Here is a 23,320-nt window from a genome sequence, read left to right as displayed (position 1 = left end):
CATATGCTTAGCTTTGTGCCCCAGCAGAGCAGAATGTACAGCTATGCAGATATCAAACTGTATATGGCTTTATGCGTAGAGCAGCAAAACTGCAACACCTTGCAGCCAGCTGCCCAAATATGAGGTGCTCATGGACCTTACGGTGTTGATACTCTATAAATTTAGGGGTATTTATTAGGTGAATGCAGAACTGGAATTTTCATAGCAGCAGAAAATAAGAATGATGATGAGGTAAACACATGTTGCAAAGAAAAACACCTACTAAGTGAATGCTCTGTGCAGGAAACTGCAGCTTTAAGCAGTCGCTCCTGGAACACTTGAGCAAGGTCTGTGAGCTGGCTACAGGATGGCATGCTTGTTAAAGGCATGTCCCTGTGTCCTGGAGCTTTTTACTGTACTGCAAACTCAGTTTAACAAATAGATGACCAAATAGGTGTCACGCTCCTTCGAAGGCTTTGAATAACCATGGGAATGCTCCTTGCCCTTCCAGAAACGTGGTCATTACATGTATGGTTGTAGCACCAGTTTTCTTCTGACCATTCATCAGAGACCCATACACACCCCCAGTCACAGAGGGATTCCTTTGTGGATGGAGGAGAGCTCAGGTGTAGCGAGGTCTGTGCATCACGAGCACCCTCTGGAGGTTGCTTGCTCTAATCTGGGGGTTTTAAAGGAAGTGGGGAGCTAACCTAGTAGTGCTGGGTCAGAGCCAGCAAGGGCTAGAGGTCTCTGCAGAGATGCCCTTGCAGCATGGAGCTGGATGCTGAATCTGGAGCTGGATGTGGAGGTGTTAAACAGAAGGGGTGGGTGATGGGATGGGCTGTATGGTGGAGGAGGACCTTGTGTTGAATATTTCTGATGATTTATGCTACATATTAAATCTTCACGACTGTCAGCATGCACAGCTTCAAACGGTCTTCCACTATGAGTCTAGGTACCATGTATTCACAGAGGAGCTGAAGAAACGTACTGATACAGTCTGCAGAGTGAGAGAGTGCTGAAGTTTTGGTCTTGGCTTGGTATTGGTCTTCCTGCTTGTCTGCGGTGAGGCTAAAAGCTGCTGGGGGTGGGATGTGTAGGGCCCTGCAGTCAATCATCGTTCTGATGTCACAGACAGAAGTTCCAGTCTCTGTTTTGCTGGGAGTTCCGCAGTGCTTACAGCAGTGAGGGCTCTGACTGATGTAGAGCTGTTGAGTGCGGCAAATGAGCTCTGTGAGGAAAATGGAGAGGTCTGTGCCCAGGAGAGTTATACAGAGTAAGATCCCCTTGCCTGAGGATATGCTGCAAGTTAATAACCTTAGGTTTGGTTAGATGTTATGAGGAAGTTTTTCACACAGAGGGTGGTGATGCACTGGAACAGGTTGCCCAAGGAGGCTGTGGATGCCCCATCCCTGGAGACATTCAAGGCCAGGCTGGATGTGGCTCTGGGCAGCCTGGTCTGGTGGTTGGCAGCCCTGCATGTGGCAGAGGGTTTGAAACTAGATGATCTTTTGAGGTCCTTTTCAACACAGGCCATTCTATGATTCTATTAATAACCTCATCATCCTTCTCCCTGAGAGCAAAAGACCTGTGGCCAAAAACAGTCTGATATAGCCTAAGACCTCTTTCTTCATTTTGTACAGAGAAAATAACGGTATAGGGGAGGGCAGGACTGCATTTGGGGTGGGAAATTGCTATGAGCTTCATCATCTACTCCGTAATCACGTTAATGGATGTGAATATTATTGCTTGCCGTGTAACTGTGCACTTCTCACAGGTGGAAGAGTGAGGTGCCACAGGCTGTGGTGTGGGTTTTGGGGGATGGCTATAGAGACACAAGGTATTACTTCATTAAAAAACAAAACATCAAAGACAACAGGTTATTTGGCTTACATAAGAAGTGCGGGATTAATATGGACAAGACACAAGTGTGTGTATAAATACAAATATATATATTTTAGCATTGCTAAATACCAGTTATGTAGATCCTCTTCCATGGCAGGATTATGACAGGGCACACAGTATGGTGCTTAATGAGAAAAAGCAGTTCTTGATGTGTTATACGGACCTTCAGGAGAAGATCCTTGACCTGCATTAAGAAATGGGTTACTATTGCCAACTAGATAGAAAAGATCTTGAGGGAGGCTTGCATATCTCACAGGGATAAGGTTATGGTGATGGCCCATCACAGTCTGTGAAAAGAGTTGGTAAAAACTGAAGGCTTATGGTTGTACAGTCACTTTTTGCATACCGTGGTGGCCTCTACTTGCATTCCTGGTTATCATCACACCAGAAAAGGGAGGTTGAATACCTCTATTCAGTTATGTACGTATGAGGCAAAAAAGGAAAGTGTTATGTGGCAGTGAGTAGCAAGTGGGAACCTACTTGATGGCCAGGTGACCACTGAGGTGGTACCATCAGCTTTTTGAATACACCTACTTTGAGATGGCCAAAGTAAAGGAACAGCAAAACCCAGCAGCACCATAGAATCCTTCTGGCAGGAGCCCACAACCTGCTTCTGCTTTTGTTCAAGTACGTCCAATCGCATTCATGACCTCTTACTAAAGTGCTCATTCAATTTATACCTCTGCATTTTGGATGTATATGTAACTCACATCTTCTTTAATATACGTAGTATATACTTAAGTACATATTGAAAGTGTATCTACGCATAAGGCATATATTTCACATATGAGTGTGACAGACAAAATAAATATAAGCATCCAATTGCAGAGCTGGATGAAAAGAGGTCAGGATCTGGTGCTGGCTTCATTTGTTCTTGGCACTGCAGAACAGCAGCAGCTTTTTACCATCCTTTGATAAAGGTTCCTATTCAGACTTCGAGCCTTGCTTTATTCTTCCCTCTAGTGGAAAAGTGTTACTGATGAAGAAGTGCAATCACTTTTTTGAGAGTACTGAAATAGCATTGAAGTGCCCCCTTTTGTTTCTGGTCTGTGAGAAGCAAAGAACAAGATGTATTGTAAGCAGCCTTTTACACCATTTCTTCTGTTACCCTCTAATGTGAGATGTGCAGCACCGGCCTCTTCAGTTCTTGAGTGTTTCTACACCTCTGTAAGTGTTCCTTCCTTCTAGCTCCCTTCCTACCAAGCATACAGCGTGTTGCAAGACCTTCACTAGGGACAAGTGAAACACTTTCCTTCTGGAAGTAGGAAGGTGTTGGTTCCTCCCTTCCTCCCCTTAAGAACTTTCAGGTTTTGTTTACCCTGATGCTGTTTTCAAATAATATCGGAAGCAAAACAGTGTCAGTTTAACTGCATAAAACCAACCTAAATTACATTTCAAGCCTGGAAGCGTAGAGGTGTTTAGTGTCTTTAATCTCTTTTAATTTACAAAAGGAGCCTGCAGTTTCACACCAAATAAAAATAATGAAACTAACAGTAGAAGGAAAAGGCAGAAGAATGTGTGGGCTCAGGAGTCTTCTTACAAAAGAAAATAAAAGGGTATTTGGAAGACACACAACAGGACACAAAGCTCACAGCCAGCACAGCTGGAAAAGAGTCTGGAAACCCAGCTCTTTTATTCCTCAATTAATGGGTGGTGAAGGAATCTTGAAGTAGAGCAGACCTTCAAACTTCAGAGCTGTTCTTGGGAGCTTGAAGTTTAGTAGCCGTATTTCTCATTGAGATGAGTCTTGCCATCACCACTCTGATCTAAGGGACGAAGATAAAGTTACTAAAAGACCTAAAACAACAAAACCTACCAAAAAACTAGCATGAAACAGATCTGTAGACAAGTATTATTCTCTGGCCAGCACCTGTCAGACAGGAATAAATCCAGAATGGACACTAGAGTCCAAATTGTCTTTTGATTTATAACTCCTCTTAACAGTACTATTAACATCCAAGCTTCATCTATTCCTGATTTGTTTTTCTTCTTTTCCTGGGATCCCTTAATAAGACAGCTGATTGCAGAGAGAGGAAAAGGAGCTCCCTCTTATGGATGCCATATACTTACTAAGCTGTTCAGTTTTAGTGTGTACAGGATGTATGCATCGATTGCTTGTCTTCACCAAAGAATCAGCAAGATTTTTCTCTAAAAGATGCCCCAAAGTTTGCATTTACAAAACTCTGCAGAACACTTTCAGATTTCACAAGCTTCCATAAGAACTGGGAATGCTGAGGTTGCTGGAATATTTATCTTTAGTGAAGTTTTGAGCTACAGATAGATCAGATAGATCATTGTATCACTGCAGTTAGATCTCCCAATTGTTTCAGTTAGAAAACTGAAAACCAGACTTCAGGTGCACCTGTCCACTGAGGTGAAACTACCTTAGACTTGGTACTACATGGTGATATAAGAAGTAAATATGGGGCATAACAAGCCAAAAATCGTTGTGTTCTCAGTAAAATATTCCTGTGACTTTTTCCTCCGTACATTACGGGAACAACCAACTATTTGTTAGACAGATTCTCAAATTATGTGAAAGAAAACCAAAGAAATAGTCAATACCTGCAGGAGGAATCCATATGCAGTAGTCTGGGTCATCAGCTGGGTACTGTGAGGAAAAAAAAGGCTGTTGGACCTGAAAAAGGAGAAGAGACTTCTAAGGTGCTGTGCCATTTCAGCATTATGTCACTGTCAATAAATCTCTCATTAATTCAAATACTAACACTGACAGATAAGGATTATTTCTACAACAGCCATGGGCTAAAACAAACAGTGAACACTCTAGTTCTGTTTATTTCCAGTAGTGTCACAGAACCGGTGGTTAGACTGGACCTCTGGAGATTGTCTAGTGCAAACTCCCTCTCAAAACGGTCTGTTACCAGCACCAACTCCAGTTATCAATGGCCTTCAGACAGTAGTGTTGGGCAGACTAGTCAGGGAATATGGATTCAATGCAACACTCAACAGCTTTACTGAGTAACAGAAATGTATTTGAGAATATTCGGTTTCAAAGAAAGCTCCCCCTTTGCTTTCACAACTCCGCTTCCAGACAGTTTGTCTCACTCTCATGTCTGTCAGTGTCATTCAACATTGAGTTTTTTTATGCAGTGAAAAGCTTTAGAGTAGAATTTTGAAGTACTTTAGCATTCTCACAGCACAATCCCACTAAAAACTTCAGGTTTAACGTGACTTATAGAAGTACACTACGTGTTATATACTTCAAATCAAAGTTCAGCTATAACTTAGTTTTTCAAAAGAAAACCAATTTCTGTGAGGCATTCCTGCAATATTTAAAGCAAACAAAAACAGGCCACTGTTGACACAGCTGCATGACAGCGTTTTGTCACATCAGCATTTTCTGGATGCCTTTTGTTTTCAACAAGTACAGGTAGCTAACAAATAAAATCACACAGCTGTAAAGTGAAAGATTTCAGAGTTCGAAATGTACCCACTTAGCACTGCTTTCCACTGTTCTGTAGCGCTGTGACACAGTCCTAAGTTATGCAGCTGAAGCAGTTTTTCATTCCCTCACAAAGCTTTCTTTCCCCAAGTAAACCTCTAAAAGAGTTCTTCTGTAACACTAACGTTCTAAACAACATTATACTGGAGCTGAGTTTCTAAATATGGTTTTAAAACAGCCACTTAAGAGGAAAAGACCCAACAACTGCTTTTCCTGTTTTGTATGATTTGAAGATATTCTGCAAATAGTCGAAGAGAAAAAAAAACACAGGCTGACTTCAGGTTGATATTTTCCATACAAGATCTGAGCCTGGTAGCAGGCAGAGCATGCGGAAAAAGTGATTTGTAATGGGAGAGAGAATACAGCTAAGCCATCTGGTATTTGGAGAATGCTCAGTGTTACAGCAAACTCTGTACTGATGAGAGGTGCTGACTTGACTGCTTCAGCATGAGAAGCTGCCTTGTTCTACCACATCCATAGAAATGGTGCACTCTGGGCTCTTACAGCCTAAGTTTACCCTTACTTTGTTTATGAACATACTTCAAGCCAGTAAGAAAGGATGATTCTAAAGGCCTTGTCTACAAAACCTTTGGGTCCGTTGCCAGAACTAGCACGAGCAGCAGCAGCACACACATGCTACAGGGAGCTGTTTCTTTAAATAGGCAGAGCAGGGCTAAAACTGAATGGCTGCTACAAAAAAACTACCATAATGCTCAGAACTCAGGACCCACCAACTAGAGTAATTGTTTCTGGTAGCCACCACAAGGGTGGGATGCTGTGAAGGGAAGAGCCTCACAGTAACCACTAGGCTAAGAGCAAACCATCAGAGAAGTTCCTAACCACTTTTTCCAGGAAGGCAACGTTTTCCTCTGTCCCAGAATGTTGAAGACTCATACTTGACATTTTACACAAGTCTTATTCATGGGGAACGTGTTATTTGGTATAGCCACTCAAATTTAAAAATTAGTTTGCAAGAAACCATACTCTTGTTAGATATCTTACTGTATCTCAGTGAAAAGAATGAGGCTTGGTAATGGCTATACAGACTAGCTACAATTCGAGTTCAGCATGTCCTGTGTCAGCCAGGCTTTTCTCCATGAAAGGTTTGTAATACCACTTTGAAAGCCCAGAGATCACCTGTGCTCTACAACACTTGTGATACAGGAAAGGAAGCAATTACCAGAGGCTTAACTTCAGCTCTGCCAAGCAATTCAATTGGAAAGCCTTGTTAGCTTACTTCAACCTTGCAGAACACCCCCGTTATGCTTGAAATACCATGCTTTACCTTCTCACTGAAGACTTCAAGAGCTGCATCCAATGTCAGCATGTAGTTCTATGCTACTATTACTATTTCACTTAATGAGGAATCTACCCAAGGATTCCTTAAAACACAGAGGCTGCAGGAGTTGCAGAATTGTAACTGACCTTTCTTGGGGCATTGCTTTTCTTAACTTCCTCAGCTGTCTCTCTGGATTCCCTGCATGCTGCCTCAGATGCTGAGGGGGAAAAAAAAAAGATTTAAGATGCATCAGAAATTTATACCAGAAATATCACTCACAGAAAGTTCACATGAAGATATATTTCCTTTTGGATGTATCCATGACAGCTTGCTACACAGGACCAACACGCTTTGTCTTTATCATTTTACAGTAATGTAGGTAAGAGGAAGTCAAAGAAAGAAGTTATTTCTGACTTTTCTGCCTCTTCATCTATGAAATATTGACCTTCCTTAAGTTTATGGACATGATGATGAGGACAGGAAAATATGCACTAAAAGAATTTGAGTTAGAAAAAATAAGTCAAACATCTCTCCAGTTGCTCATTACACACACACATTGTGTTCATTTTGAGAACTGATTTTTTTCTGTGTGCATTCAAGTAGAGGGGTAATGTGGGTCATTAAGAGTGCTAACTAACATTATATAGTAGTGGACAGTACAGAATGGCAGAACTTCCCTTTTACCAAGTGACACAACTTAGTTCAAGTAAGTAAGGGGGGGGGTGGGGGGAAATCCATAATATTTATGGTCCTAAATTAATTTTCCTTCTCTTATGCTTCTTTGTTTTTAAACAAAGAATCTTAATGCAGTGATAATGACTATGAAAAGAAGGGAGATCTGAAATGGCTGAAGTGACTTTTCTTTACCTGTACCTTCAACATTACCTAAACAAAACAATCCTTCATTCTAATTCTAGAGTCTAAAATTAGTCTTCGTTTCTTTCTGCTAACAAGTAAGCACTAATTCCCCTAGGCAGTTTCTGAATGTAGTTGTTACCTTGCTATAGTAATCTAAATTGTACATCTCACCTTGAGATTTCTCTTGTGAAGGTCCCATCTGAGATTTATTCCGTAGTATCTTTGGCTCAGGCTGAAAACTAGCTCCTGTTAAATAAAGAAAAGAAGGAGTTATGTGAATGCTATGCTGTGACTCTGAGTAGGAGCGCTAGCATCCCTGAGGAACAGTTCTTAAAAGGAACTCTTAGCTATGTTTGTTTCAGGAAGAAGTCTTCTCTTAGAAGTCCTCCACATTATTTCATCTAAGAGCACTGCAATATGATAATAAAGGAAAACTTGTGATCAGTTAAAACATACTTTTCAAGAGCAACCTGCCCAACATTCTGACTAAGAAGTTAGAGCTAGGTTTCTGCCACCACTACATTAAGTTAACTTTAAAAAGGATGGGTTACAGATAAACTACTTAGGTGCAAAGGAAATACCTCTTCCTTCCTATTTTTTAAATTACTTTCCTCCTTACAAGCTGTCTGAACCTTTACACAGGCATTTGTTTTCTTATGAAATACCTCTCCTTGTCAAGAACCCATTGTGTTTACTATCATACTGACACTCGATCTAATGAAAGCAGGGCTTATCAAAATATGACCTTTCTTGAATCCAGGAGATTATTGCTATTTTACCAAAAGTGTGGAAAAACTGACTGCCAAGCAGAGTTCCAACTTGAACCAGGTGAAACTCACCTGTTTCTCCTCTGCTTCCACACAAACTCTGGATTCATGGCAAAAATCTGTGGAAAAGCTGTTGGAAAACCTGTGACCCAAATCTTAGGGGATTCCCATAGCTCCGAAAAAAGTCAGTGGTTACAGGCTCAGGTTTGCTACTGGAAAAATCAAAACTCATCATTTACCATCTTGAAGGGATTCTAGATTCTCATTCGTATTACAGGTAGAACCATTGGGACCATTTATTTCTTTTCCTGTTTCTTCCTCTACTGTCGCCTTCATTTCCACATCTGATGTTCTGCTGCTTATTGCGTCTACTTTCTGCTCCTCCTCAATTTCTTCCTCTTCTTCCTCTTCCTCTTCCTCCTCAGGTCCATCATCTTTCATTTTTAACAAGCTTTCAGGGATATGTGGACGCTTGTCAGGCAACTTCTGCACGACAAAGACTTGTGCATTAGTACTAGGATAATATGGCAGTAGATGTCACCAATACTTGTGTATGGGAGATTGGTAATCACAGCCTGAACCTCTGATTAATCAGCTGAGGCAAGTATGGGGTCAGCTGTGGGAGCACAGGTGAGAGTGATGTAGCTGTGCTCCCGGAAGGGGTGGAGCTTGACTCCATCCCCTCTGAGACCTCATTTAAGGGCTGACTCCCACTGGAGCAGTATCTCTTGGAGATCGCTCACCAGGGAGGACTGCCTCAGCTGCTTCAGTCAAGGCACCACCGTTGGTGAGTTTTCCCTTTACTCATTCACTTGTATACCTTCTGTACATTTTGTTTCCATCTGTACATTTAAAACCAATACATTTGGCGAGCCAGGCAGGAGCCTGCAAATATCGGAAAAAAAAAATGTCTTTCCTGTGGAATGTGTTTAGCTGGTTCAAGGGGGAGAAGATCACCCCCTTAGGGAAAATCCTCCCGGGACAAATACCAGGGTTTGAGGCGTCCCCATATTTTCAATTAGCGACGATTATCGAACAATGGGGGCCCTTACGGGTAACGGGCAATATGTCCCCTTACCATCTAACTGAATACTTTCAGGGGTTGCAAAAAGATATTTTGACAACCAAAGAAAGGCAAATGGCTGCATCCATGGCTGCTTGGCCTTTATTGAATGCTTTAAATCAGGCAGAGGTTAAATCAGATAAGATTGAACATGAAAATCAATTATTAAAAGCCCGCATTGAAAAATTGGAGGGCGAAATTAATCTATTAACGGGGAAAAATTCATCATTTTTTTCAAACACCCCCCAAATTAGATATATTACAATGGATGATAGTAAGGATCCTGAAACATCGGATCAAACTAAGGTCACTAAATCTGACCTAGAAGAGCCACTTAAGACGGACTTATTAGAAGTCCGTCCTATGGTAACCCAAAAAACAAAAAAAGTCCAGGAGCGACCAGCAGGGGTGCCTCCTGATCAATGGACCCCTGCTGACTCCTATTTACACGTAACAGCACGTCCATATACACCCACTGAACTTATGGATCTAGTACAGCGCTTCAGGCAAAGACCAAGGGAAAGTGTCCCAGCCTGGCTGTTACGATTATGGGACTCGGGAGCAGAAAGTGTAATAGTTAGCGGCTCCGAGGTATCTAAACTAGCAACTATAACAGTCCATCCTGCCCTGAGGCAGAGATTGTACTCAGGGTCCCAGTTCCCTGAAGAGAATCATTCGATCGTAGATTGGATAATGGCTGCCTGCCGTATGGTATGGTCAAATAAAACAGACATGCCAATACATACAGGAATGTGGTCTTCTATGGAAGACCTACAAAATTATATCCGGGAACTAGGCATGCGAGAGGCTGTCTATGAAGATGTATCTGTTAGTCCGGACATGGTGAAGTTTTCCGCGGGAATGAGGGACCTAATCTTACAACAGGCTCCCTCACATATGTATGGAACATTGGTTTCTATATTGAATCCTCTAGTGGCCGCAGAGGCAGCAGTCCAGCATGCTGCCCAATTGGTAGCGGACCTGGGGGAAACGGAGCGCCTAAGAACCAAGCGCAATATTAGAGTAATTGAAGATCCTGAAGTTTTTCCAATAGCCCGAGCCAGGAGATCGGCTCCACGAACCCCTCGGGCGGGACCCATTAGGGTGTCCCGAAAACAAATGTTTAATGATCTACTCCGAGCAGGTGTTCAATTTGCCAAAATTGATGGGCAGCCCAATCACGTTCTGCTTCAGTTGTGGAAACAGCTGAAGGATGAACAAAAATTTCAAAACCGCCCCAAAAGACCGGGGATAAGGCTTATAGAACGACGACCAACAACAGTTTGGAATCTAGAAGACTTTATCGTGCCAAATAGGAAAAAGAGGCCACCTCAGGTGCCTCGGGTCACAGTACCAGAGGCATCAGAGGTAAAAGACTTGAATCTGGCCCAGTTTATGGCGTGATGAGGGACGTCAGTCACCCTAGGGCCTCTAGACGGGACCGGAGGCCCTATGTGGAACTGACAATATATTGGTCCCGAGAAAATGTGCAGAAGGTTATGGCCCTCGTTGATACGGGGGCGGAAACATCTATAATTTATGGAGACCCAACAAAATTCAGAGGGAACAAAGTAATGATTGGAGGCTTTGGGGGACAGACCGTTCCAGTCACCCAAACTTGGGTAAAATTGGGGGTCGGGCGCCTCCCACCACGGGAGTACAAGGTATCTATTGCTCCAATTCCGGAGTACATATTGGGAATTGATATCTTGTGGGGTCTGGCTCTCCACACAACAGTGGGAGAGTTCCGGTTGCGGCAGAGATGCATTAGTATCCGGGCAATTCAGACAATATTGAGAGGCCATGCAAAACATGAGCCTATTTGTCTGCCCAAGCCACGTCGGATTACTAATGTAAAACAGTACAGACTCCCAGGTGGGCAGGATGAAATAACAAAAACAGTGCAGGAATTAGAAAGAGTGGGTATTATAAGGCCTGCACATAGCCCGTACAACTCCCCAATATGGCCAGTGCGAAAATCGGATGGAACATGGAGGATGACAGTGGATTACAGGGAATTAAACAAGGTCACGCCGCCCGTTCATGCAGCCGTACCCAATATTGCCTCCCTAATGGACACACTAAGTAGAGAAATTAAAACGTATCACTGTGTCCTAGACTTAGCGAATGCATTCTTCAGTATTCCGATTAGTGAAGAATCACAAGACCAGTTTGCATTCACATGGGAAGGCAGGCAGTGGACTTTTCAGGTTCTGCCGCAAGGGTACGTGCATTCACCTACTTTTTGTCATAATTTGGTGGCGCGTGATCTGGCTAAGTGGCAGAAGCCACATAATGTAAATTTATATCATTATATTGATGACCTCCTGTTAACGTCCGATTCATTAGAGGCGGTGAGACAAGCAGCAGATTTATTGATAGCTTATCTGCAAAAGAGAGGGTGGGCTATAAACCCACAGAAGGTGCAAGGTCCGGGGCTATCTGTAAAATTCCTGGGAGTAATTTGGTCCGGAAAAACCAAAGTACTACCCAGTGCAGTAGTGGATAAAGTCCAAGCGTTCCCAGTCCCTACAACATCAAAACAGCTACAAGAGTTCTTAGGTATATTGGGGTATTGGCGCTCCTTTATACCTCACTTAGCTCAGTTGTTGAGGCCATTGTATAAGCTTACCAAGAAGGGTCAATCGTGGAACTGGGGGAAGGTAGAACAAGATGCTTTCCAACAGGCAAAGCTGGCAGTTAAACAAGCCCAGGCATTGGGTATATTTGATCCGACCCTCCCAGCTGAACTAGACGTTCATGTTACCCAGGATGGTTTTGGCTGGGGCCTGTGGCAACGCCAGAGTTCTGTTCGAACCCCCATTGGATTCTGGTCTCAGGTTTGGCACGGAGCAGAAGAAAGATACAGCATGATTGAAAAACAGTTATTGGCTGCCTATTCAGCGTTACAAGCGGTAGAGCCAATAACGCAAACAGCAGAGGTTATAGTTAAAACTACATTACCGATCCAGGGGTGGGTAAGAGATCTAACTCACCTTCCTAAGACAGGGGTGGCCCAAGCACAGACGGTAGCACGATGGGTCGCCTATCTAAGTCAAAGAAGCAGCTTGTCTTCGTCTCCACTCAAGGAGGAATTACAGAAGATCTTAGGCCCAGTGACATATCGCAGTGATACGCCGAAAGAACCAATGGTCGCTCCACCAGAGAAGAGCCCTGTTCAGGAAGGAAGATATCCTATTCCTGAAGATGCCTGGTATACGGATGGGTCCAGCAGAGGCAACCCGAGCAAGTGGCGAGCTATAGCATACCATCCCTCTACTGAGACAATCTGGTTTGATGAGGGGGATGGTCAGAGCAGCCAATGGGCAGAATTACGAGCCGTGTGGATGGTTATAACTAAAGAACCTGGTGATGGCATCCTGAACATCTGTACAGATAGCTGGGCCGTGTACCGGGGGCTTACTCTGTGGATTACGCAGTGGGCTACCCAGGAATGGACTATCCACGCCCGACCGATCTGGGGGAAAGACATGTGGGTAGACATTTGGAATACAGTCAAACACAGGACGGTATGTGTCTACCATGTCTCTGGTCATCAACCCCTGCAGTCACCAGGAAACGATGAAGCGGACACACTGGCCCGAGTTCGATGGATTGGGAATTCACAATCCGAAAATATTGCCCGATGGTTACATCAGAAGCTACGGCATGCTGGACAAAAGATAATGTGGGCAGCTGCTAAAGCATGGGGGCTGCCTGTACAGTTATCTGATATCGTCCAAGCATGTCAGGACTGTGACGCTTGCTCGAAGATGAGACCAAGACCGTTGCCTGAAACAACATCCCACATTGCTAGAGGATATAGTCCTCTTCAGAGATGGCAGGTTGATTACATTGGGCCCCTCCCTCGGTCTGAGGGGGCGAGATATGCCCTGACCTGCGTTGATACTGTAAGTGGACTGCTGCAAGCCTATCCCGTACCAAAGGCAAATCAAGCATATACAATTAAGGCACTCACTAAACTGATGTCTGCATATGGGACACCTCAAGTCATCGAGAGCGACCAAGGGACTCACTTTACTGGAGCGATGATACAGCGCTGGGCAGAAGAGAACAACATTGAATGGCGATTCCATCTGCCATATAATCCAACAGGGGCAGGCCTTATTGAACGCTACAATGGTATTCTTAAGGCTGCCCTGAAGACAGACTCCCAGTCCCTGCAGGGGTGGACAAAAAGATTATACGAAACCCTGCGGGACTTGAACGAAAGACCTCGGGATGGCAGACCCAGTGCTCTGAAAATGTTACACACTATATGGGCCTCCCCTCTTAGGATTCAAATTACAGGTGCTGATAATGAGGTAAAACCGCAGGTTGGTAATGACAATAATCTTCTGCTCCCTGCCCCTGAGAATCTAAAACCAGGAATCCATAAGATAAATTGGCCCTGGAAGGTGCAAGTAGGACCCAAGTGGTGTGGCCTACTTGCACCTTGGGGGAGACTATTGGAGGTGGGAGGTTCAGTTACCCCCTCGGTGATAGGTACATGGCCTACTGACATCGTGGTCAATACTCCGGTCTTTATTGCTAAAGGGACACCCATCATGTCCCTATGGCAGATCAGGACTCCTCCTCTGGTGCCAGATATAGTTATACAGCCACAGATATCTGGCCAGAGGGTATGGTATCGGAGGCCGGGACATAATCCGGTGCGAGCAGAAGTATTGACCCAAGACAAGAATACGGCCTGTATCTTGCCCTGGAGGGCAGACCTTCCTCTCCTGGTACCCTTGAAACATCTGTATTACTCTCCCTAAGATTCTAAGCCTCTAGGACCATCAGAGAACAATTTGTGTGGACTGATGAAACGCAAATGGACCTGCACCTCGAGATGGCTTGTCTCCAGTAACATCTATCAAGCACTGGCCCACGGAAGATCGTGAATACCCATCCAATCATCATTTGAATAACATCAGCATTCGGTGCGACGGGAAATTGTATCAGCGTCGCGTTGGGTCTCTGTGATAAGGGAAAACTCACCTAATCATTGGTTCACGCTGTGAAGGGGTGGAGTGTATGGGAGATTGGTAATCACAGCCTGAACCTCTGATTAATCAGCTGAGGCAAGTATGGGGTCAGCTGTGGGAGCACAGGTGAGAGTGATGTAGCTGTGCTCCCGGAAGGGGTGGAGCTTGACTCCATCCCCTCTGAGACCTCATTTAAGGGCTGACTCCCACTGGAGCAGTATCTCTTGGAGATCGCTCACCAGGGAGGACTGCCTCAGCTGCTTCAGTCAAGGCACCACCGTTGGTGAGTTTTCCCTTTACTCATTCACTTGTATACCTTCTGTACATTTTGTTTCCATCTGTACATTTAAAACCAATACAACTTGTTACAGGACAAAGCACGCATGGTACAGTCACAGGGACAACTGGTAGGGAATATCCACAGGATGAAAAATAGTTAAGTTATAAAGGAAAAGATATTGGCAGAGGTGGAAGAGAAAAAAAGATGTCTAAGCCATAGTTAGAGAACGCATTTTTTTCCTAGGTCTGACAGTAACTGCTTGCTGCCCTGCGCATTTCTCCACTCCTGCAGGCTTGCTCCTCCATGGTGTTTTTGTACATGTGATAAACACAGTTTCTACCTGCAGGCTCCGTAGCCTGAGATGATGTCTGAGATCTACCGTCTGACTCAGAGCACTTACCCCTAAGCTTCCAGTTTTCAGCTTGAATTTGCTCCCTCCTTTCATAGCACCGAAGAGAGGGAGGGTAATCTTTTTAGACTTGCTGTTTGCTTCCAAACTGTAACTCCCAGACCTAGTGAAATTTAGATACAAAGAAAAACAGTATATAAATTGTTAATTATTACATCTTATATTTACAAGTGCAAACAAATAAAGGTGTTTGCATAAAGACTTTATTTCTCTCACTCACAGCATCTAAAGAGGAGGTTTTCAGAGATGACTCCTCCATGCTACATGTCTGTTTTAGGAGTCAGACACTTGTTATTACAGGAGAGAAAAGAAAAATACCTATCAGATTCTCTCAAATTCAAATACACATATATACTTACATATGTATAATATGTATGTGTATATATATAAACACTCGGAGGCCAAACCTAAATTTAAATAAATTAAGCAATGAAACCTCTAATCAAGTTGCCATTAGCAAGGGATGAACCCAGCACACGCTCTTGTCTGGGCTTATCTTAATTCACAACTGCAGTGCATCTGCCTTGGCCACAGAAGCAGCAGTGGCTCTTTAGTGACAGAGCAGGTAGTTGTAAAGGCATTACCTGCTTTTGCATTTGGAAAACTGTCTGCTTAATGGGAAGATGCACAGTTGCCCATGGAAAGTAACAACAGCAATTTTTTTTCCCCAAACTTTAGCCAAAACTTACGGGGGCTTCAGCTCAGGCAGTTCTGCAGGCTTGACGAGCTTTATTAACCCTTTCAGTCTCTGCTGCTCTTTCTTCAACTCAAATGACCGCAGATGAAGTTTCTTTCGTGTCACGCTGTCTAAGGTGCTTCCCGATTTTATTTCTGTCATGAATTCATCCAAGGAATCTTGAGCTGCTGGCTGGGATTGGCCTAGGTGAGATGATGGTAAGATACATATTGTTATGAGGGGGGAGATGAGACTAAAGGGATGACTTGATCAGTATAAGGTATATAACAATGACTATCTTCTCTGCAAGATCTTTCTGAATTGGAAATAATGAAGGTTGACAGCTCTGGAAGGATGAAAACATTTCTCCTAACAAAGCCTAACAGTAAGTCTGAAACTACTAAGATACCAAAGCCTCTCAAAACCGAATGTTTCTTTGACTAAATCCATCTACACTGTACATCTCAAATCAAGATTGGCTGTCTCTAAAAAACCCCACAAAACTGGCTGTTGAGTCCTTTTTGTAGTCAGCAGTCCAAAATAAGCACAGCTACAAAGTATCCCACGCCACTGCACAGAGAATCCCTTCGGCTTTCCTGGAATTCTTATGTAATAACATTTGCAAACCTAAAAATGAATCACATGGTGCTGACTCCCACCTCTGGAGGACTGTGTGTGTATGAGAGGAACTTTCTATGTTAAGACAAAATTTACCTGTGTTTTGACTTGATTTTGTAACAAGAAAGCAGTGCCCTGTACTTGAGGGCAGAAGGAACACAATAAAAAACAACAGTCCTTTTACTTACCTGATTTCAAACCTCAGTATTTCTATGCATATTTGACTACAATAAAATTCAGGAGGAGAAACTCTAGCTCTAACAAGTATGAAAAATTGGTAATAAGCAGTCTGAATCACCTATCAGGCAGAAGCTGAGAGGAATGACTATTTAATGTAAGCACTGAATTTCAATGGTAGCATTTGATGTCCAGTCAGGTAATTCAGAACAACAGAAGGAACTGCAGTTCCACAGCTCACTACTTTCGTCCCAGAACAGTGTAAGGGTGCTTCACTGGGTGATCTTCACTGAGTCAGATGACTCTCCTAGCTATTTTTCCGAGGCTCTAAACTAGCTAAGATATTATATTAGCAACTTACCAAACTATGGCAACATAGCATTGGAATTATATGGTGTTAATAGCAGTCTACAAATGAACATATTCTTTGTTCTCCTAGTCTGTATGTCAACCACCCTTGTTGAAAAACAAGAAACAAAAGCTTCATGACACATGAAAGATGGGAATTACTTATCTCAGACCATTAGCTTCTACTACTAGTTAGTTGATCATGAACTACTTTTCAGTGAATTCATGTTGAAAACAGTTATTTCAAAGACATCGAACTGACCCATGGACTCACTGAAACAATAAGGTTTTCTGAACTATCATTCAGTAGAATCAATCATCAGCACAAACAATCATTCAAATGAGTTTGGGTGCATTTCTGAATAACCAGGAAGAAACATATACACGTGTATGGGAAACTGTTGATCACAGCCTGAACTTCTGATTAACCATCTGAGACAAGTGATGGGTCAGCTGCGGGAGCACAGGTGAAGGTAATTCAGCTGTGCTCCCGGAAGGGATGGAGCTTGGCTCCACCTTTCCTAGATCCCATATAAGGGCTGACCACCACTAAGGCAGCATCTCTTTCTGGAGATTGCTCTTGTGTGGAGATTCTGCAGCAAGCCTTAACATTGGTGAGCATCTTGACTGTGAGCCTCAACTTGGTGAGTCTTCCCTATATAACCTCTGGCTATCCATCTACTTTACCTTTATATAATTACAGCTGTACAACATGTAATTGCAAAAGATAGCTCTGCTGCCAGGTTGCTGTTTTCTTGCAGACTGCAGGGTTCCTGAAGAAATTCTAACATACTGGCATTGCAGCTTTTAACAAAGTTGATTCGTTTAGAAAACTTCTTGTCTTGTGAACCAGCCTAAAAAAGGTTTCCTTCATGCCTTCCTTTTATTCCACAAGATGTTATCAGTAATTTAAAGCAAAATGTACTCCTCTGTGTAGAATGCTTTTAAATTTAAGGTACTAACTGATAAATTTTCCCAATTAGGAAATGTTCTGCCTTCATAGACAGACATAATCCTGAAAAGCTGAAGGATTCCCTAGCTAGCAAGCTCAGTGAGCTTTCCTTTTTAAGATGCACTTGCAATGAGGAAAAGTGAAATATAAGATACAGTCTTTTCTCTTTCAGTTGTTGCCTTATCCCTTATAAATTGCTCTGGAAGAGATGAAAAAATGTGGTTTAAATTGGGTCAGTTTTGCTATTTGGGGCAGCTAAACTGTAATAATGTTCACCCCATTATGTTCCAGGATTTTGTATGCTCACCCCTTTACTTTTGATGCTGAATACTTTTGGAAAAAGCTGTGTTTGTTATTAAGTCACTAAACACATAATAGCATGTCAGTACTTAATGAAGAGCACCAAGTATTCTCCTTCAGATCACTGTTACTTGCACACCTTCCTGCCCCTCTGTGAAAAGATGACGTGAGAAAATGCACTTAAGGCATGACTATATGATTATACAAATATGCATTTTCATTTATTTGCTGCTTCATCTTTTTTTTTAGTGTAAAGCACTACAATCAGAGACTTCACGTCCTACCTTTCCCTGAAGCCTTCAGCTTTTCTGTTATCTCAGAGAGCTCATTTTCAGCTTCCTTTAGCTTTGCAACCTATGTGGGGGGTGGAAAAACACAACACTCTTATGAGATTTTGATCTTAAAAATCTCCTTCTAAACATTCCTCAAATATCCTACCACATTATTTCTATTGTTTTTATTTCTGATTTTTGATCAAGAATTCCTGGGATGAAAAACTTTAAGAATGATCTAGACTGTATAAGGAACTTATTTGAACAGTGTGAAAGAACTTTCTGGAACATGAGGAAATGTGCAATGCTTTTAGAGCTATGTTCTACCATCATTACAATCTTCTAAACCTCTCTATGCCCACCTCCTTGCTTTTCCCATGCCATATCACCTCTGTAGAACTTGCCCTTAACTCGTCTCCCCTAGTCTGGGGCACATTAAAGATTGCATACTCAAGAACTGAACCCTCCTCTCTGGAGAAGCTGAAGCAGTGGAAGACTACTTCTTTGCAGGCTAACTTGGTTTTAAGCAGTGACTGTTCCTGCTAACAAGACAGTTCATGCTCCATAGCCAGTTATCCTTTTCTAATAAGGTAGCAGATAAGTATCAGTTAGTACCAGTCCCAATAATGTTTTCTGTGATGTACAAGTATTACACTTAAGTAACAAATTACTTTCTGTTACTAAGATTCTAAGGTTTCTTTTAGATCCAGTTCTTTTTTTTTCCCCTCAAGACATCAAAAAGCATTGCATTCTATAACCATCAATTTTAATCTGGCCCATTGATAAAGACCTGAAAAAAGGAGTAACAATGCCAGGCCTATTCTTTAGTGAATGTATTTAATAATTCTTCTTACCAGTGAGTCATAAGTCTCTGGTTTTTCTTCTATTTTACCAGCTTTTTTCATTCTGTTCAGTCGCTTCTTTTCTACAGCACCAGTTCTATCAAGGAAGGTGTCATCATCACTGTCATAAAAATCCTCATCTTCCCAATTCTTTGATTTCCTTTTTCGAGATACTAGGAAAGATTCAAGGGAGAAAGCAAGGAACAAAATGACTTTCAGACCACTGAGAAGTCAAAGAAATTCAGTATAGCAATTTTGAATTCCTAGAATTTCACTTTTTCTTTTTAACTAGCTCAGCATTTAACAAGTTATTTACCTGCTTCTTGCCTCAGTACACCCCTAGCATCCAGTAGCCTGCAAGCTTCCAGTGCACACTGGATCATTGCTTCTTTCTTCTTGCCTGAATGGAGAACCTCTGCCACCAGCTGCTTCCCTGATGCATCATCCACAGGCAATCTGTTCAGTTCAAAGGATCACAGAACAGCTTCAATAGAAACAACTTTTCATGGATGCTACTCACGTACTCTGTCATGCTGACACTGTTTCTTCTACCTCTCTATAGTCTTTTTTTGTGGGTTACCTATTTTCACATTTCATTTGATACACTACTAATCCAAACACAAGCACACATTGTCTAAGCTGATAAGTAAATTTTTATTTTTGCTAGCCCAAGCTATAAATCTTCCTCTAATCATTCATCTTGTATCTATGCAACACCAGTAACATATACTTTGTGCCATACTGAGGCAGTTTCCTTAAGAAATGATGAGTTGTTGTACCTATCTGTTTGAGACCTATCTCGCTTACTTCTCACTTGCTCACCTTCTCCTGCTTAGTAGGAGAATGATGTTACTGGCCAGTGGAAGGGATTCAACAAAAACTACATTATACCATCAAGTAACTGAACTGGGGTGCACAGTAGAATAAATGCTTTTTTGTCTTTTCCATTAGGAATTAAAACAGTCTCCTAGTTTCTTGTCTTGCATTTCAGTTTCATATTTCTCAAAACAAGGGGAACTGAGAGAACCTGGTGTCACGTTTTCCCAGTGTTCATTTCTTAGTAGTACCAAATACTGACAGATCAGAAAAAGAAGTAGACACTGATCCTTGACCTTTTTAGTATCAGGCCTTAAGCCCAATTCCAGATAGCTTCCTTGGTAAGTGTGATAGACAAGCAGTTCCTTCAGCTTTGGTTGCTGAATTCAATGAAGCCAGTTTCTACATATGGAAGTGAATGAAGTTATACATACTTAACCCTGCATAGCCAGCTATTGTGCCCACGATCATCATATTCATATTCTAACTCTTCTCCTGGAGAGGAAAAAAAAGTGGATGTAGTTAGCAAAGATGAAGTAAGAAGGTATAATCTTCAGAGCAGAGAAAGTTTGATGTGATCTTCAGTTGATAATAAACTCATTCAGTTGATAATAAACTCATCTGGACATTTTCCACAATCAAGGTTTTTTTTTCAGATTGAGGACCTTTAAGAGACCTGTTTGGTAAAACATATTGCAAAGAAAAATTATTTACTTTTACATCTTGCACCTGCAGATGTAAAAGTAAATAATTCTGAGGAAATTACAGTTTGCAATTTGGATTCACAAATATTGTTTACCCCAAAGATTAATTTTTCACGTTAATAAATAGGTAAGCCTTCTGTAAGCTTTGCTAGCATAGCAACCAATGGAAGCTTACACCAATTCACTGTCTTTCAATACTTTCCAGTTCTATCTTCTGAATAGTGTCATCTGCAATTGGATGGTTTGGGTCTTTTTCAATAGCTTCAAAAGATGGATGTGGTTGGAGTGCCACTCTGGAGCCACACAAGGTGCTCTCTGCAACCTCCAGTTTACAAGTTAGAAATTAAATAACCACCAAAACCCTGACAAAACAAAAAGCCCCACACATAGTGTAAAGTTTCTGCTTTTGCACCTTAATTCCCAGAGAAAAATGGGAAACAGCAAACTCTACCAAACAAAAACAATCTACAACTAAGAAGTACCTTCTCTGTCAAAAAAGCCCTGCAGAGCCTTCCTGGGATCCTTCGTATAGAAGGCATCTTGTACATCCTGAAATTCAATAGCAATAGGGTTTTCTTCAACCTCATCCTCCTCAGCATCCTCCCCTGGAAGAGCAAGTAAGTACAAACAAAGTGGTGAAAAGTTAGAATGAGAACACCAGGAAACTTTAAGTACAGTCATTTTGAAAGCAGCATCAGCTGTATCATCCTAAGATTATAACCTTTAACTGCTTCTGTTATAGCATAAACTATACACAGTTCCATGTCGCTTTTGAAGTACAGACAAGCCCCCTTTTCCCCAGTTTTAGGGAAAAAACCCTCTATCATAGTTCTCTCTCTGTCTTGCCTTCTCACAGCACTCCTATTTTTATAAAGAAATAGGCTGATCTGTAGTCAAAAACTTTCACTGGCTTTGGACGCTTGGGAATCCAACTGGAATTTCAATGCCAGAGCTGACTGAAAACTCACGTAAAAACCTCCCAAGCTGTACCAGCTCATCAATGTGTCACTACTCACCCATTCCCCATGAGCAGCTCATATCGACATTCTGACTGCCTTCATTTCCTCTCTCCTCCTTTTCATCTTCCTCATCAGAGTCGTCTCCCAGCATGGTCTTTTCCAGCTTTGCTTGCTGTTGCTTCCGCAGCGCCTTCAACTGTGTCACAGTCAGCTCTGACTCAGACTCCTGGTCCTCTTCAGGTCCCTATGTCACAAAGAGCAACTCTATGAGTGTTTCAGAATGAAAAGGAAACCTGTCTTTTCAGTGGACACGCAAATTACAGACAGTCAGATAAACAGATCATAGTGCTCGTGTAAAAGCTGAATTACTGGATGATTTGTTTTAGCCTGCATGCTCAGGTATATCAATTTCAGTGGCTAAAGAAGGGGGCAAAAAGAGATAAGCATTACTGTTTAGTTGTAGGCAGCTCAAACACAGCTGTATTTAAAGGCAGAAAGCAAGGATATCCACCAGTGCCACACAGAAGCATTTGAGGAACATGCAGCTACACCCTCTGAGTGAAACGGTCTGAGTGTTTCTAGTCTCCTACCAATACAAGCTCTCTCTTGGCACAAAGGATCACAGAATGGTTTGGGATGGAAGGCATCTCAAAGTCCACTCATTTCCAACCCCGTACCATGGACAGGGCTGCTCCCATCATCACAGGCTGTACAGGGGCCCGTCCCACCTGGCCTTGACACCTCTATGGATGGGGCACCCACAGCTTCTCTGAGCAGCCTGCTCAGCGATGCACGCGCAGCCGAACCTCCCCACGTCTCAGAAGCATCTCCCAGTAGCTCCAAGCCCCTGAGATTGGGCAGAGCCGCCGGAACTCCCGCGTGCGGCCCGGGGAAGCCGCAGTGCAGTCTCCGACCCCTCTCCCGGCCCACCTGCAGAAGGAAGAGGCGGGAGCTGCCTCCGAAGCGCAGCCCGTGGCCCACCCGTACGCGGCAGTAGGTGCGCGGCGGCACCCGCGCCTTGTTGAGGAAGGTGCCGTGCGTGCTGCCCAGGTCGTACACGTAGAAGCCGGCATCAGCGTCGGGGCCGTCGGCGGAGCGGCCGCGGTACTGCAGCACGGCGTGGTGCCGCGACACCGACGGGTGCTCCAGGGCCAGCGCGCAGCCGGGCAGGCGCCCCACCAGGAACCAGCTGCCGCCATCCAGCCGCACGGAGCCCAGCAGCACGCCGCCCTTCAGCACCTCCAGCCCGTAACCGGCGTCGGCGGGCGGCCGGCTGCCCCACGGCGGCTCCTCGTAGCGCGGCGCCGGCGCGGAGGCGGCCGGACGGGGCGGCGCGGGGCTGGGGCCGGGTGCGGGGCTGGGCTCGGCGCTCTGCGGAGCGGGCAGCGGGAGGCTCGGCCGCTTGAACTCGGCAGGCCGGCTTTCCGTTTCCATGGCCTCCGCCATCTTGTCGCGTCCGATCCTAAATTGGGTCCTCCGGGAACCGGCGCCTCCGGGGCTGCGGTACCGGAGGGTGGAAAGGGCTCAGCCGTGCGGTTCGCACCGTTGCTTCGGCCACGGCTGGGGGCAGCGAGTGGGGTGAGACCGGCGGGGAGCGGCGGGAGGAGCGGAGAAGGCTGGCGGCTGCAGTAGGAGCTCCGCGCTCCTTGCGGAAGTGCGGCG

The 23,320-nt window shown here is 43.6% G+C and overlaps 1 protein-coding gene across 1 annotated transcript; it reads right to left on the bottom strand.

Annotated features, from left to right (window-relative positions):
* Nucleotides 1-3,293: 3,293 nt before the first annotated feature.
* On the bottom strand, nt 3,294-23,200 carry SLC4A1AP (solute carrier family 4 member 1 adaptor protein). The gene is made up of 14 exons (XM_072331661.1): nt 22,589-23,200; nt 21,716-21,902; nt 21,182-21,304; nt 20,430-20,490; nt 19,496-19,635; nt 19,192-19,352; nt 18,350-18,419; nt 15,684-15,873; nt 14,986-15,097; nt 8,491-8,737; nt 7,656-7,730; nt 6,773-6,843; nt 4,450-4,522; nt 3,294-3,650 (listed from the first exon to the last, which is right to left on the bottom strand). The coding sequence occupies exons 1-14, from the start codon at nt 23,102-23,104 to the stop codon at nt 3,601-3,603; spliced, it is 2,076 nt and encodes a 691-aa protein (XP_072187762.1). The 5' UTR covers nt 23,105-23,200; the 3' UTR covers nt 3,294-3,600.
* Nucleotides 23,201-23,320: the final 120 nt, after the last annotated feature.

Source organism: Excalfactoria chinensis, chromosome 3, assembly GCF_039878825.1.
Source record: "Excalfactoria chinensis isolate bCotChi1 chromosome 3, bCotChi1.hap2, whole genome shotgun sequence".
NCBI lineage: Eukaryota > Metazoa > Chordata > Aves > Galliformes > Phasianidae > Excalfactoria > Excalfactoria chinensis.
Note: the sequence above shows the minus strand (reverse complement) of the source record. Positions and strands in the feature narration are given on the sequence as shown.